Here is a 17,370-nt window from a genome sequence, read left to right as displayed (position 1 = left end):
CCACGGCAGAGGACTCTCAGCTGCCTCCCTTTGTTTCCTAGCATCCATGTGTACCAGTCCTCAGACAACATCCGCAACCGGAAGAACAGCATGAAGATGCAGCACTCGGCCGCCGTCATGTGCATCTTGTGAGTGGTACACGGCACGAGGCATCAGCTCCTGCCAGGGCCCTGCCTAGGCCTCGGGGGGTACATCTACACAGCAGTTAGACACCTGCGGCCGGCCCGGGCCAGCTGACTTGGGCTAAGGGGCTGTTTAACTGCAGCGTAGCCTTTCACACTTGGGCTGCAGGCCAAGCTCTGGGACCCTGCCACCTTGCAGGGCCCTAGGACCCAGGCTCTAGGCCGAGCCTGAACATCTGCCCCGCGACTCAACAGCCCCTTCGCCTGAATCAGCTGGCATGGGCCAGCCACGGGTGTCTAATTGATATGCCCTAGGTGTCACCATGATCTCAATAGTAACTAATACAGAGCATAGATGGCCTCAGGGTAAAGGCACTTGAGGGGACCTGGGTTCAGTGCCTGGTTCTGCCACAGGCTGCCTGTGGCACCTCAGGCAAGTCACGGCCTCGCTCTGTGCCTCGGTTTCCCCAGCTGTCCGGCAAGGTTAGCACGCCTTCCTTTGTCGGCTTATCTATTCAGACTGTACCGCCTTTGGGGCAGGGACTGTTTCTTGTGCAGTCCCTGGTACAGCGGGGCCTGGATCTCAATTGAAGCCGATGTGTGGGGAGGGTGGGAGCTGGAGCTGTATATGGTGGGGGGTGGGCTGTGCAGGATGCTATGTTAGAAGGAGAAACTAGCGGTTGGGTTGAGGATACTTAAGAGCCCTTGATATGGGGCACTTTGGGGAGGGGAGGAGAGACTAAAGTGCACCGAGGGAGCAGCCTTTTGCAGGAGAGACTTGATTCCCTGGGAGCAGCCTCCTCGGAGGGAAGCTGCTGCTGCACTGTCATGGTGATGTCCGTCCCAGGCTAACTGCGCGGGCTTCTCTTCTCGGCAGGTACCTGGATAACCAGGTCTTTGTGTCCCTGGCGAACGGAGAACTCATCATCTACCAGAGAGAGGCAGGTGAGTCTGATGCCAACAGTGCTGTGCGCTGACGTAGGGTCTTGCGTGCCGCCGTCCCACAGCGCTTCCCAAGCAGCTGGCTGAGCCTCCCAACTCCCCGGAGAGACGGGTTAGCGTTAAGAGCACCACTGTGCTGATGGGTAGCGGAACAAGAGAGGTTACTTAGCTGAGGGCACACAGTGAGGCGGTGGCAAAGCGGTGCATAGAACCCAGGAGTCCTGATTCCCCATCCCCCTCTCCAATGGCTGCCATCACGTCCTCTGTGGCTTTAGATTAGCTCATCAATTTGGGGCCAACGTTTTCAGAAGCATCCGCTAATTTGGGGCACCCAAAGGTAATGGGCACTCGCTGGGCACCCAGAGTTACAGGCACTTTTGAAAATGTTGGCCTTCTATTTTTAAAATGCCAGGCTACCCTTTTACTAACTGCTCTGGGCCCGATTCTCCTCTTTCTTACCCTGGTGTAAATCAGGAGTAATTCCACTGAAGCTCGTGCAGTTGGACTGGCGTAAGGAAGAGGAGAACCCAGCCTGGTGTGATCACTTCTCCATGTAGTGTGGCCCTGGCAGTGACAGAAGCACTGGTATATTTTCACAGCGCTCAGGGCACATGGAATTGAAGATTCCTGGCCAAACTCTGCCCTCACGTAACCAAGACCCCCATTGTAGAGCTGGGGACAGAGCTAACACGGTTCGGACACCAAGGGTCAGATGCTGCTCCCAGTGATGTGGCGCGAATCGGGAGTGACCGGGCTGCCCGTGGGGGAGTCGCTCCGGAATGACGCTGCTGTAACTGGGGACGGGATTCATGGCCTGTAGAATCCACATCTCAGAGGAACGCATGGGGATGGCGGGAGGAGAAGGAAACATCCTTGAGGTTGCAGAGCAGGTTTATGGCCATAGGCTCCTGGTCCCAGCTCCTTGTGCCAAAGGGGCAAGTCTCTTGCACTGTAGTGAGGAGTCGCTGGAAGGCTGAGATGCAGCCAGGGGGAGGTGGGAGTTCTGAACAAGGTGGGCACTAAAAGTGCCTGGCCAGCTGACTTGGCTGCAGAGTGGCTGCGTCTGTTAGCCCGGGTAATCTCAGTCTGATGGGCCTCTCCTTAGCTCTGCCACAGGTTTCCTGTGTGACCTGGGGCAAGTCACTTAACTTCTCTCTGCCTCCGTTCCCCCATGCAATGGGTTAAATAGCACGGACCTACCTCCCAGGGTGGCTCCAAAGCAGCATCAGGGATCTGAGCTCTTCCCCTGGAAGCCACAACAGAGGTGTGCACCGTTACTGTCATCACCATCCTTAACCCCGACTCTGCCCGCTGGTGGCAGTTTGCATGGCCCAGAACATTGCACATGCTCTAGCCCAGCAGGTAGTGCACTAACCTGGACCTTGGAAGACCTGAGCTCAAGTTCCTGCTCTGCCACAGGCTTTTGTGGGGCATTGGGCAAATCATCTAACCTCTCCGTGCCTCAGTTTCCCACCTGTACATGGCCCTGCCTCCCAGGGGTGCCGTGAGGAGCTTAGATGCTGTGGTGATGGGAGCCATATAAGTGTCGCAGCTGGGCAGTCGGCAGCTAGAGGGCATTCAAAGCACCACCCACACATCGTGCCTCGTTTTACAGGATGTGTGTCCACCGGCCCACATGGCTGCTGTGCTGTGGGGACCCATGGGGAGCAGCTAAGGAGAACGCAACTGTTGATTTCTCCTTTCTCTGTACAGGACATTTCTGGGACCCCCAGAACTCCAAGTCCCTGTCCCTTGGCTCCCCGGGCAGCCCTGTCACTAAGATGGTCTCGGTGGCTGGCAAGCTGTGGTGCGGGTGTCAGAACCGAGTCGTCATCCTCAACACGGCCACACTGCTGCAGGAGGTACCCGCTCGCTTTCCCAGCCCCCAGGAGGGCTCAAGCCAACATGGGGACACGGGGGCGGGGGGCTCAGGAAGCTGGTCATGAGCTCTGGGGCCCAGTCTGAGGCCTAATGGAGTCTATGGAAAGACTCCTGTTGATTTCCGTGAGCTTTGGATCGGCCCTTTAGTGCAGGGCATGCACAGCCCAGAGCCGGGATCTCCGATCAGGAGAGCCATCTCTCTCCTGAGGTAAATATTCCAGCCCCTCGCAGTGAGATGTGTTTAGCCACCAGGGTCTCCCCTTGGTTATTTCCTACATCAGTTTCCAAAAGGCCGTATTGTGCCCTGGGACAGTCCATGGCCAAGCCCCATTGTCTTTTGGGCCCCTCTGAGAGTGCACCTAGCAGTGACCAATCCCACTGGGAGCTTGTGTGGGATGAGGGTCACCCTGTGAGCAGCAGAGCTCCATGTATAGGTGACCACGGGGGAGATGCTGTAGGACGCACAGGGGCAGCAGCTCCCTACCGGCCGCCACCGAGGTGGGTGCTGTATAGAGGAGATTAGAGGTGGGAGAAGCAGGCGAGGAAGGGTGGCCTTGTGGTTATAGCAGGTGGCTGGGGAGCTGGGTTCTGTTCTTGGCACCGTCTCTGGATCACGTCACAAACCACCAGGTTTTTGAATTTCCTCTGCTTTTGGGTGCCCGCTGTGAGACATCTAGAGCCCAAATATCCGAGGGGCCAACAGCTATTGACTTCCACAAGAGGGCGCTCGGCACCTCTGAAAACCATCCCCAGAGTGCCTCCGGGCAAGCACCCAAAATGATGGCACTCAAAACCGGAGTCTAATTTTCACAGTGCTGTCCTGACCCCCTCTCCCCGCAGCTGGGACAACGCTGGGATAAAGCTGCTTACCTCCCTCCCTGAGGGGTCTGTGAAGCGCCTGCCATCTTGTACGGAAAAGGCTAGAGAAATGCAGCATATTCGTATATTCCTCTTCATGCATCCTGGACAACGGCCCTCTTATACCTAGCTTGGCTCAGGGGGTGTTGTGCTGATGGATTGGCTCAGGTGTCTTACTGATAGACATGAAAGGCAGCATGGGAGACTGGCTGGGAGACTGGCCTGGGCGTCAGGAGACCTGAGTGCTAATCCAAGCTCCGCTACAAATCACTCCCTCTCCCTGTGCCTCGGTTTCCCCTTGGGCCTTGTCTGTTTAGATTGCAGAGTGAAAGCTCCTTGCTATATGTCTGTACAGCACCTCGCCCACTCGGGCCTTGATCTCAGTTGGGCCCCCTGTGTGCTACCGCAGTGCAAATAATAATAAGGGAGAACTGCCAGGGGAACATTCCACGAGGAGGAAAAGTCACTTCCTCACCAGCAAGTCTAGATCCCTAAAGCACAGGGCTGCACGGCACAGAACCAGAGTGGCCCGCTGGCTCTGCTGCCAGTGCAGAGGGTCCCATCCGTTGGCAGCAGTACGATGGATGCACTTCTCCTCTCCACCCGCAGCACACGTTCCATATCGGGCAGGACAGCAACCGCAGCGTGACCTGCATGGTGAGCTGCAGCCCAGGTATCTGGATCGCGCTCCAGAGCAGTGCCCAGGTGAGGCTGTACCACGCCACAAGCTACGAGCAGCTGGCTGAAGTCGATATCACGCCCCTGGTCCACAAAATGTTAGCAGGTACCGGCATTGCCTTTGAACGGTTTGTCTGCGGCACCGAGCTATGAAACACAGGGAGACCTGCCCCTGCACAGCTGCTGTGTCGGGGCCATAGAGACCAGATTGTGGGGATCAGAGAGTTCAGTAGCAGCCATGAGGCAGACCGAGGGGAGGCATCTGAATAAGGCTCACTTTGGGGTCTGCAGATGCCAGCAGGATGCGTTTGGGATCTGATCAGTCATCCCTCCGCAGGCCACCCAGGGAGCTGTCGTTTGCTCCCCCTGGCTAGAGTCAGGCTTAGCAAGGGCAGTCACTGGGCCAGCTGCCTCAGCCAGCAGCCATGCCTCTTCCCCCGGGTGACAGCGCGTGCTGTCCCGGTCCCGGCCAGGCCTGTTTCACGCAGAGACAGCAGGCTGTTCTGAGGGGCAAGCCATGGGGAGCAAAGGCCACAGGACCATCCTGTTTCTCTTCCCTTTGGACCATAGCAGAACTCGCATGTTGATTTCCCAGAGAGGACAGGCCGATGTGTAATCACTGCACCCGCAAACCAGGGCTGCCAGAACAGAGGGGCCAAGGGACCATGGCCCTCCCACTTTTCGCCACAGGCCTGGCCCCCTGCCCCTCCTCTTCCCCCCAAGGCCCTGTCTCCCGGCCAGGCTGGAAGCTGGAGCCGAGCCCGGGTAAGAGCCTCCCAGGGAGCTGTGGGGAGCCACGGACCCTCCACCTGCCTAGGTTGGGGGGCACGAGAGAAGCCCCTGCCCCATGTCCCTGCCTGTCCCCCGCCCTGCCCAGTGCAGTTAGAGGGTCCGCAGCTCCCACAGCTGCCCGGGCGGCTCTTCCCATGGCCCGGCTGCAGCTCTTCATCCCCCAAGGCCCGGCCCCAGGCCAGGCCGGAAGCTGGAGCTGGGTCAGGGTAACAGCCACATGGGCAGCCGCGGACCCTCCACCTACCCTGGGTGTGGGACCTGGGGGGGGCAGAGACAAGGGCTGCTCTCAGGCCTCCGCATCCCAAGCAGATGGAGGGACCTGGGCTCCCTGGCCCGGCTCTGGCTTCCAGCTTGGCCCGAGGGCAGGGCCTCAGGGGGAAGAAGAGGGGCAGGAGCAGGGCCATGGAGGGGATCGGGCCTCGTGGCCCCACCACTTTTAGGAAGAATCCATCACCCCTGCCCCAAACACCTGACTCAAGAAGCTAGGAAGTCCCAAGGTCTGGCACTGCCCATCCCATGCCATCATGTGACAGAGATCATGTGGGATATGTCCACCTGGCCCAGATGATCCCTGCTTGGTGCCCTGCAGAAAGGTGCATTGCCCAAGGGAGGTGGATGCTGCAGAGAGCTTGACCAATTACCTCCTTTGGTCACATGTGCAAGGGACCTTTTAGAACTTCAGCTCACCTGTGTTTTAACCCCTGGTCCTTCTCTTTGTCCCGCTGGCAGGTTCGGATGCCATTATCCGCCAGCACAAGGCTGCCTGTTTGCGGATCACAGCACTCCTGGTTTGCAAGGACTTGCTCTGGATTGGTACCAGCGCTGGGGTGGTGCTGACACTGTCCATAACGGCCAACACCACCTCCTTGAAGATGCCCCTGATGCCGGTGGGTTTGTCCCAAGGGCACACTGGCCATGTGCGCTTCCTCACCTCCATCGAACTGCCCGACAACTTTGATATCATCTTTCCGCTGCCGAGAGATCCAGGTGGGTCCAGCAGGAGGGTTTGTACCCACACTCAGAACCCAGAGATCAGCAGGGGCTGAAATTTCCACGCAACAGCTCCCCACACACACACACCCCCACACCCACCCACCCATGGAATCACAGGGCCCATTTTCCCACCTTCAATTGTGTCTTACTCTTTGGATGGGCCTTCTGGAGGGGTAAGAAGTTGGGGAGGGGGGCAGATATCCAGGATATCAAATCCCACTTAGTCCATCCCCCATGGGGCCCAAGCAGGATTGTTCCCTTCTAATACCAGATGTGGGCACAAATAATGTTCTAGGAACCACTGAAATGTCCCATGCAATTTTTAGTGGGTCTGTATCTCATGAACACCTTGCTCATGTGAGTCCAAATTTGGACCACTAACCCTACCCGGACATCCATAAGGCACGGCGATTTTCAAGACAATCTGAGTTGACATGTGGGTTTTAGAGCATTTAGGAAAATCATCTGTTAAACAGTAAGTGAGTCTCAACCCTCACTATAGCAGAGCTACTGCTCCACTCTCATTCCCTGGTTCTTTGTCCAGCCTGGTTTTCAATCATCCAAGAGATGCAGCTTCACCACTACTCTTGGGAGACTAGTCTGGGTGCAGCAGGGTGCAGGTGCTGAGTGCGCCCCCTTATGGCATGGAATGCTACTGCAGACACCCAGCCTCGGTTTAACATCTCTGTTTGGAGGGGTAAGGGGGAGGAGAATACCAAAGAAGCCCACCACCGTAGCATTTAACTTCTAAAAGAGGAAATACACAAAAATGAGGAGCTAGTTAAACAGAAATTCAAAGGAACAGTCACAAGAGTGAAATGCCTGCAAGCTGCATAGAAACTTTTTAAAAACACCATAACAGAGGCTCAAATTAAATACATACCCCAAATGAAAAAAACATAGTAAAAGAACCAAAAAAAATGTCACCGTGGCTAAACAACAGAGTAAAAGAGGCGATTACAGGCAAAAAGGCATCCTTTAAAAATTGGAAGTCAAGTCCTCCTGAAGAAAATAGAAAGGAACATAAACTCTGGCAAGTCAAGTGTAAACGTATAAATAGGCAGGCCAAAAAAGAATTTGAGGAGCAGCTAGCAAAAGACACAAAAACTAACAGGAAAAAAAATTTTTTTTTTTAAATTAAGTACATCAGAAACGGGAAGCCTGCCAAATAGTCAATGGGCCACTGGAAGACAAGGCTGTTGCAGAGAAACTGTATGAATTCTTTGCATCAGTCTTCGCTGCAGAGGATGTGAGGGAGATTCCCACACCTGAGCCATTCTGTTTAGGTGACAGATCTGAGGAACTATCCCAGACAGAGGTGTTAGAAGAGGTGGTTTTGGAACAAAGCCACAAATTAAACGGTAATAAATCACCAGGACCAGATGGTATTCACCCAAGAGTTCTGAAGGAACTCAAATGTGAAATTGCAAAACTACTAAGTGTCTTATGTTACCTGTCACTTAAATCAGCCTCTGTACCAGATGACTGGAGGATAGCTAATATAACGCTGATTTTTTAAAAAGGCTCCAGACGCGATCCTGGCAATTACAGGCTGGTAAGCCTAACTTCAGTACCAGGCAAACTGCTTAAAACTATAGTAAAGAACAGAATTATCAGACACATAGGTGAACACAATTTGTTGGGGAAGCATCAACATGGCTTTTGTAAAGGAAAATCATGCCTCACCAATCTATTAGAATCCTTTGAGTGGGGTCAACAAATGTGTGGAGAAGCATGATTCAGTGGGTATCGTGTACCTGGACTTTCAGAAAGCCATTAACAAGGTGCCTCACCAAAGGTTTGCAGAGGATACAAAATTACTAATGCCAAGTAATGTACATTGGAAAACATAATCCCAACTATACATACAAAATGTGGGGGTTTACATTAGCTGTTACCACTCAGGAAAGAGATCTTGGAGCCATTGTGGAGAGTTCGCTGAAAACATCCACTCATTGTGCAGCGGCCATCAAAAAAAGTGCACAGAATGTTGGGAACCATTCGGAAAAAGATAGAGAATAAGACAGAAAATATCGTATTGCCTCTATATAAATCCATGGTACCCTCACAACTTGAAAACTGCGTGCAGTTCTGGTTACCCCATCTCAAAAAAAGATATATTAGAACTGGAAAAGGGACAGAGAAGGGCAATAAAAATGATTAGGGGGGTGGAACACCTTTTGCCCCCTGGAGTACACACCCAGCTGCCATAGAGCTCAGTCTATGTAGCTTGACAAAGTGAGGGACTGGATCACAGTCTATAAGTACCTACATGGGGAACAGCTATTTACTAGTGAGTTCTCCAGCCTAGCAGAGAAAAGGTCTAACACAATCCAGTGGCTGGAAGTTGAAAGGAGACAAATTCCGACTGGAGCAGCTTATCAAGGGTCGTGGTGGATGCTCCATCCCTGGCAATGTTTAAATCAAGGCTGGATGTTTTTCTAACAGATCTGCTGTAGGAATTTGCGGGGGGAAGTTCTCCAGCCTGTGTTATGCAGGAGGTCAGACTAGATGGTCACAATGGTCTCTTCTGGCCTGGGAATCTATGAATAAGCTGCCCCTTCCCTCAGTCTCCCTGGAGGCGAGGCTAGCACAGAGCAGAATTCAAGCTGCTCTTGGAAAAGGTGAGCTGGGGCCTTCCAGGGTGAGAAGCCCATTTCTTTTGACCAAGGCTTTCCAAAGCAGTCGAGGAAGGGGGTGTGGGCTTTGGGATGCCTGGTGTGAAACCACATATGGGTTCTGATTTTTAGCAGCTTGGGTTCTCCGCACTTTCTGAAAATCAGGTCCTCAGGATGAGCCTGCAAAATCACTCAACCCTTAAAACTCCTGGCCTTTGGTGCTTGGGAGGAGAGTGGGGCGTGACAAGGCTCCCTGGGTCGTTACGGCTCATGGCTGGGGAGGGACATAGACTGCCGGGTTTGAGAACCCCTTCGCCACATTCTATCAGACAGCCGTTCTTTCCGCGCACGCGCTGTGATCTCTCTGGGCTTGTTCCGTTTCCCAGGTACCGAGAAGCTGAGCGACACAGAAAAGAGAGATTTGGCAAGACACAGGTCCTCCAACATGGTCCTCTCCAAGTCTAAGATGCTGGTGATCAGCGGGGGGGATGGCTATGAGGATTTCAGACTCACCAACAGCAGCGAGACAGTGGGGCGAGATGACAGCACAAACCATCTCCTCCTGTGGAGGGTCTGATCTGCAGCAGCACGGGGCCCCACTGGGGGGAGAGCACCAGCCCCACCCCTGCCTCCTCTTGTCACTAACCGCCCCCGAGCCCATCTCATCTCCCATCCCGGATGATTTGTGTGTGCCTGGGGACAAGCTCCTCCCAAACACAGCGTCTGCAGCGTGGTGAGAGGAACACGCGGAGCAAACAGATCCTATGGGGCAGCCTGCGCTTACTCCAGCAGTGGGTGTGGGTGTGGGGACAGGGGCACCTGGATGGACAGATTTATGTGGCACTGCTTGGAAGCATCCAGGCGAAAGAGGAGGGCTTAGCAGAGGAGAGAATCCATTGTTCGTGCAGTCGGCAAGGGGCCTTTCTTTTGTGTGTTGTGCTTTGACCTGCGTGGGGTTCTGCATCCGGGCGCTTGGAAGCAGAAGGTCCATGTCTAAGCAAGCACACCCCTGGACGGTAGCCTGCCTGCCCTCTCTCTCTGTCTTGTCCACCCAGCCAAAATCAGCAAACCGTCGCATTCACTTCACCGCCACCTTCACTAGGGCCCCCGCACACAGGGCTCCCCGCTCTTCCTGTCAGAGGAAGTCGCTCCAGCATCCCCGTTGGCCGCAGCTGCTCCAGCATCTCCAGGTCTCTAGCTAACCCGCTCACTCATCGCTGTCACCCAAAGAACGCTTGTGGTGGTGGTGGTTGTTTTGGATACGTATACAATATCCTTATTTATTTTCTGTGCGGGGGACATTTGCCAAGGAGCTTGCATGGAAGTGGAGGCAGCTTCGGGCCCAGGGAATTGCATGCAGGGTGCCGACGCCCCAGCCTGCGGTCAGTCCCAACCAATGAGGAGCTGCACATAGCAAATGTCCTACAATGGCAGCAGGGTCCCATTCATCCACGAGCCCTGATCCCAGAGGGTTACCTGAGTGTCTGGAGGGGAGAGGAGAGGTGGGAGCGTCTTGGCTGACAGTCAACAGCTCCGATTGCAGAGGGGGCGGAGAGCTGATCTCCATTCAGCCAGCAAAGAGGGGAGCCGCTGCATGAAAAATGTGCAATACTTAGCTGGATCCCTGATAGCGGGCAGCGCCACAAGGGGGCACTGTTAGGACCAGGGCAGCTTCACGCTCCTTTGGCTTTAAGAGCAAAGCCAGTTGGTTATTGTGGCCTACAGCCGGGGCAGAACTAGGAGGGGCATTGTCCGACTGCAACGGTCTCTTGCATTGTACAGTATTTATGGTTGTTTTTTAACTACTTACCTTTTTGTCCCCAGCACTTAATTTATGTATTTAGCTTCCAGATCCCGAATCCTGTGTGGGGATGGGGAGCAAAGAGAATCATGGGGGTTTACTCACCTAGCGAGAGAGTATGAATCCACTGTCAGCCAGCTTGCACCAAAAATGTCCCCAAACGAAGGTGTTTTACAGGCAGGCTCCCCCCCCAGAACTGCCTGTGGGGGTTCACGTGGCCAAGATGGGGCCTCAAGGTGAGTAGTGAGGATTGGATGCCCAACCGGAGACACCTTAAGGACTGGTTTTTCAGAGGGCAGCACTGTGAATTTCAAAAGCACCTGACATGACAAGAATTCATGTGCCGTGGACTCTCAATGGGGTTTGTGCTGCTAGGTCGCCAGTGTTGCCAGCTCTTACAGATCTCATGATATTTAGTGCTTACATTAAAGCTCCAGTCTCTGTTATGTTATTTCATGAGACTCTCAGCTTTCATTTTTTTTAAATTAAATTTCTAGCCCTCATGGTTGCAGAGAAAAAGTTGGGAACAGGACCCGAGTGTACTCCAAAGGCTCGGTAAACAGAAGGCAAATCAAAATGAACCCCAGATGAAGGATTTTTTAAACACTCTCATGATTCTGAACACAGTCTGGGGAGTTTTGAACACTCTGGACTGGCGATACTCTGGAACCCTGGCTCTTTTGAAAATCTGTTCCTGGCTGCTTACATTTTCTGAAAACCACCTCTAAGGTGTCTCACGTTGGGCTCCAAAAATGGAGGTGCCCAGAATTGCCCGTCACTTTTGGAAAGGTAGCCCAGGGTGCCAACTTTTCTCAATCCATATTTACTTAGATTGTCAGCTCTATGGTGCAGGAACCATCATTCTGTTCTGCACTGTACAGCACCTAGCACATGGGGTCCTGATCTGTGACTGGGCCCTTCCACAGTACAAATAATTACGAATAACAATATTTAGAAACCTAAATGTGTGACCTGAACGCCATGCCCATGGCTTCCTGATGAGACGTCTCCCCACGTGTTGGGTCCTCGTCGCTTCTGAAAATCAAGCCACTCATTTAGATGTCGAAAGATGGATTTAGGCACCTAACTTTAAGCACCTGTTTTTTAAAAATCTTGGCCTGTCTGCAGACTTCAGTAGGTTTAAAGACAACCCTGACCGGGTTCTCCCAGTTACACAGCAGCTCTGGTGGAAGAACTGAGTGCCCGAACAATGTGCTTACAAGCTCCGTGCCACACATCTAGCTAGTGTCAATGGACGTCGCTCCATTGCAACCCGTGTGGCTATGCCTGCTTACCCTAGCTGTAATTCTGGCCCTGTTGCGGTATTTGAAAATACTTTATTCTATAGCATTTTAAATACTTTAACCAAAAGCTTAAACAACATTTTGTGTCCCCAGTGACCTGAACAATATATACAAGTATATTTAAGTCTTCATGCAAGAGCCTTCTCCTCTGCAATTCCTGTCGTCCGGAGCAGCTTTCTTTCATCTCTCTGCCTCATCTGCATGCTATCTGTTTTCCTGTTTCATCTGAAAACGTGTAATTTCTCCTTCCTCCCTTTCCCTCTTCGGCTGATTAGCTTCATCAAGTGGTTTGGGATTTTGCACAAAAGCATGATCTAGTTGCTAGGGCACTGGGCTGGCAGTCAGGACACCTGGGTTCCATTCCCAGCTCTGCTACTGACCTGCTGGGTGACCTGGAGCAAGCCACTTTCCTCTCTATGCGTCTGCTTCCCCTCCCTCCCTTTGTCTGTCTTGTGTATTTAGATGTGAAGCTCTTTGGGGCAGGGACTGTTGGTTATCCTGTGTCTGTCACAGCACCTAGCACAGTGAGACTGATCTCAGTTGGCACCTCCGCATGCTACTGCAATATAAACAATACAGGTGACAGGTCAGGCATGTTCTGAGAAGGCATCCTCCGGGGATGCTGCATGAGATTTACCTTCCTTTAAGACAGGCGGGTTACCTTGTGTGTACACAATGTGTTGGTAGAAGTGGTTTTTCCAAGAGGTTCGTTCACAAATCGCAGAGTCTTCACCTGCTGACGTCAGGAACTGCCCTGTCTCCATTTACCCAGGGCGCGGGTCAGGATGGAATTGGCCCAATGTGTCTGAGCGATGTGTGGGTCAGATACAGCAGCTTCCCCCTGGGGCCATTCTCTTCCTCCTGGGGTGATCTCCTAGGCCACAAGCCAACCTACATCAAATCCAATGGAAAGATTCTAGTCGGCTTTGGTAGGCAGTGGATCACGCCCCCCGGAGAACAGGTGGCCGGGTCAGCATGGCTCTTGATTGACAGCTGTGTGTGTCTCTAGCTGAGTGGGGTATAAGGTGCTGAATTTGAGGGTGGAGATTTGGGGAGATGCAGAATTTCTTGCGCAGGTGGGATAGACAGACAGTTCCTCGGCCGTCATAATGGAGAGATTGTCCTGCACCCTGTCCCTACCTGTCGGAAAATACCGATATGTCACAGCCCTACATGCAGCTCTCCCAGTTAGCACCACCTTAGGAGCAGCTGAGCCCTGAGGCATGCCTTGGAGTCAGTGCGGCCTAGCTACATGCTTAAGTGCTTTGCTGAATCCGTGACCTAATCAACCCAAGACAGGGCAGCCTGCAGCAGCACGAGTCCCACTCTGAGCACTAGCTGCCATGTGCCAGGCCCACATGGAACTAACCCAGTATCCTGTCTTCCGACAGTGGCAGAAACAGAATAGGGCAATTACTGAGTGATCCATCCCCTGGCATCCACTCCCAGCTTCTGGCAATCAGAGGCTAGGGACACCCAGAGCATGGGGTTGTGTCCATGACCATCCTGACTAATAGCCCCTGATGGATCTATCCTCCATGAACTTATCTAATTCTTTTTTTAACCCAGTTGTACTTTTGCCCTTCACAACATCCCCCGGCAATGAGTTCCACAGGTTGATTGTGCGTTGTGTGAAGAAGTACTGCCTTGTGTTTGTTTAAAACCTGCTGCCTATTAATTTCATTGGGTGACCCCTAATTCTTGTGTTATGTGAAGGGGGAAATAACACTTCCCTATTCACTTTCTCCACACCTGTCATGATTTTATAGACTTCTATCATATCCCTCCTTAGTCGTTTCTTTTCTAAGATGAACAGTCCTGGTCTTTTTAATCTCTCCTCATACGGAAGCTGTTCCATAGTCCTAATCATTTTTGTTGTTCTTCTCTGTCTTTTTTCCAGTTCTAATGTATCTTTTTTGAGATGGAACCACCAGAACTGCAGCAGTATTCAAAGTGTGGGCATACCGTGGATTTATATAGTGGCATTATGATATTTCCTCTTATTATCTATCCCTTTTCTAATGATTCCTATCATGCTGTTCGCTTTTTTGACTGCTGCTGCACATTGAGTGGATGTTTTCAGAGAACTCTCCACAATGACTCCCAAGATCCCGTTCTTGAGTGATAACAGCTAATTTAGACCCCATCATTTTCTATGTATAATTGGGATTGTGTTTTACAATGTGCATTATTTTGCTTTCATCAACATTGAATTTCATCTGCCATTTTGTGGCCCAGTCACCCAGTTTTGTGAGATCCCTTTGTTGCTCTTCACAATCTGCTTTGGACTTAACTATCTTGAGTAGTTTTGTATCATCTGCAAATTTTGCCACCTCACTGTATACCCCTCTTTCCAGGTCATTTATGACTATGTTGAACAACACTTGTCCCAGTACAGATCCTAAGGGGACCCTGCTATTTATCTCACTCCTTTGTGAAAATTGACCATTTATTCCTATTCTTTGTTTCTTTATCACACCCAATCCTGGAGGTCTCCAAGGAGCAAACTTCCAAGGGAAATCCAGTGTGGGACCATAACTGCTCGTTGGCCATGGAAGGAGGATGATCGTTCCTGTCATCTCCACCATGCTTAAAGGGACCTTGATTTGTCCCCTGGTAATTCATACCAGCCCTTATATATGGTGAACACTCGTGAATATTTTGTGCCCTCTGTCTGTGCTTTGAGTTACTTTAGCTGCAGCATCTGGCACCAACATGGTCCCAGATTCCGCATCCCTATTGAGTGTTCACCACTTAGGAGCAATGCGCCCCCAGTAATAACTCTAACCCAATGGCTTCTCCTTTTGAAAGCCTTGTCACTGTCATCTCAGTCCATGTGACTGGCAGGGTGCAAGAGATCGTGCATCGGTCTGTCTGTTTTCCCACTGGAGGGGTCATCATGATCTTAAACTGCTAGGCCACATTAGTTCACATTTCAAATGAATATTAGAAGGAAACAGGCCGGGGTCTCAGACGCGGTGAGGATTCGGTTGGAAGGGAATTGGTTGGCATGACAGGACTTTGGATGCTCAGTAGGGCTTGGGCGTAACAGACCTGACTGGGGGATGAAAAAGAGAATGATCTCACAGTCACCTCCTCTCATCGACGCTTTCGCAATCTCCTAGATGCTCCGAGCAGACTCTTCCAGCAGTGAAGGATGAATCCTGCTCGCTTGATCCATGCAAAATCCCTGTTGGATGTTTCACAGAAGGTGAGGTGGGCTTGGCCTTGAGATGCAGTGGCCTGGATGCTTCCCTTAAAGACAACTAGGTCCTCAGTGAGAATGGGTTTTGCTGAACTGCTCTTAGAATGGGCCTGTTAGATCAGCTGCGGAGACTGGGTACAGTCTTAAAACCGGCAAGTAGATCTTAAAACCAGAGTGAAAATCCCTCCCTCTTCAGCTGTTTGTAGAGGGTCTTGAGAGTCTGTCCACTGACATCAAGGGACTTTGGCTCAGTCTTCTGGGAGCAGCTGAGTACCCTTCGCTCCCATGGAAATAAAGAGTCCCTGTTCAGGGTTGGGCCTCAAGGTCACGTTCCAGGTTTCCCCCGGGGCGGTTGCCGGTGTCACACGCCGAGTACCGCCATCCTGCCCTCTGGTTAAGGTGTTTGTGGTGAGATTGATGGCTGCAGGGAAGAACCGAAGTTTGAGCTGGGATAGAGCATGTGAGCGAAGGGAGGGGCCAGTTGTAATGAGCCGATTGAAACGTTTTTGCAGGGGGTCAGAGGGATTGGGACATTTGGGGCAATTTCCCCCCTCTTTTCAACCAGCTCTGTCTTCAAATAAATTCTTATCTTTCAAGGCCAAAAGGGTCCATGGGGGTCAGAGTCTGCGTTCCTGCCCAGCTCACCAGTGCCGCGCAGTGTGAAACTGTAGGAATTGTTCGGTCTCTCAGTGCAGGGTTCTGCTGATATCGGATCTCCAGCCGTTCCAGGAATGTATGTGCCATGTGTGTTTTGCAGCCCACCTTCAGCTTCAGTTAAGCCTAGAAAAGTGTCTAATGATCCTAACTGAAGGATTCATTCTGCTGGCTAGAGGTGAACTGACAAGCAAAACCAAAGGCATGTTCACTCACTCCTGCCTGCTCCTTGGCGACCCAACTGTGTCTGGAAAAGGTGCAGGGAGGCATTTCTCCTGGTTCTTTTCCATTTGACATCTCAGCTCCTCCCAGCCCTCGCGTGGCTGGAGGACCTTGGCAAGGTCTTTGGCTGGCCGGAGTGGTGATGTCACGCGGCACTGCGGGGCTCCCTTCCCACCACTGAGAGGATGCTCTTTCTTAGATCTGTCGAAAAATCAGTTCTCCTCCCCTCCCCCATCAGCTCAGTTGCAGGCCCAGGGACCCACCTCGAAGCGTGTAAAATCCGTGAGTGACTGTGAGGCTTTCCCAAAGGGATGTGGGCCTGTCAATACCTACAGGACATAGAGAGGCCTGCAACTCAGATCCCATCGTCCTGTGACAGACGCTGTAAATATTTTCTTTGCCTTTCGCCCTTAAAGCAAAGTCCCTCCCATTTGTAAACACTAGGGGGCGCCGTTTGCACACAGCGGTGCAGACCACTGCTATTCCCCCCTGGCAGAGAGGTAGAAAGGAGCTCCACTCATCAATGGCCGCGAGTGAGGCCAGGCTCCCAGACCGTGCCGTCTCCCGGCGCAGTCTAGAGATGCAATGGTGGCAGAGTTGCCTGTGATCCATCAAAGGGCCAATCCCTGCTACCCAGGGGTGCTGGAACTGGGGGTGCGGCACCACCCCCCCACTTGAAGCGGTTTCCATCATATTCAGGGTTTACAGTTTTGTTCAATGGCTCTCAGCACCCCCACTCCACAAACTGCTCCAACATCACTGCTGCTACCACCCATATGCCAGGCGGGTGCGGTTGGCTCCTCCAGCCAGGCCCCGGGTCTTTCTTTTGAGGAGTATGCTGCTGCTACTCCATAGAGAACTAAGGGACTGGCATTTGCACCTGAGATGCACCCGAGGAGAGGACAGGCAAGGCAAGGCACAGTCTCCCATGCTCACTCCCCTCCCTGTTTGACTCTGTTCTCTTGGCTTTATTTCTCTGTTTGGTGAGAGATCCCGCTGAGACGTACTGTAAATATTGGTATATATTGCCGCCTCTGTACATAGTGTTCTCAAGTCTTTGATTGTTGATATGAATTTAATGGCATATTTTTATATACTTGTTTAAGTTTCACAGGCACAGAAGGGGTGCCGACCACATTTAAGTTATAACTACTACAGTGCATTAAAGACCAGAACAAAACAAAAAGCTTTTACTCCTGAAGTATTACCAGTCCCGTGAGGTGTTACGACGATCACATTATGTCTGGGTTTGTTTGTTTTTTATTTTGTCACCGTGGGTTCTTTGTCATTAAAGGTCACT

The 17,370-nt window shown here is 52.1% G+C and overlaps 1 protein-coding gene across 1 annotated transcript in view; it reads left to right on the top strand.

Moving 5' to 3' along the window:
- Positions 1–17,370, top strand: part of ARHGEF17 (Rho guanine nucleotide exchange factor 17) — a 244,111-nt gene extending 226,741 nt beyond the window's left edge. The window contains exons 16-21 of the mRNA XM_074954998.1: positions 42–128; positions 1,000–1,067; positions 2,778–2,926; positions 4,413–4,587; positions 6,003–6,260; positions 9,271–17,370. Coding sequence (XP_074811099.1) covers positions 42–128; positions 1,000–1,067; positions 2,778–2,926; positions 4,413–4,587; positions 6,003–6,260; positions 9,271–9,461 — 928 coding nt within the window. The 3' untranslated portion in view covers positions 9,462–17,370. The remainder of the gene's footprint in view (positions 1–41; positions 129–999; positions 1,068–2,777; positions 2,927–4,412; positions 4,588–6,002; positions 6,261–9,270) is intronic.

This window comes from Natator depressus, chromosome 1 (assembly GCF_965152275.1).
Source record: "Natator depressus isolate rNatDep1 chromosome 1, rNatDep2.hap1, whole genome shotgun sequence".
NCBI lineage: Eukaryota > Metazoa > Chordata > Testudines > Cheloniidae > Natator > Natator depressus.
Note: the sequence above shows the minus strand (reverse complement) of the source record. Positions and strands in the feature narration are given on the sequence as shown.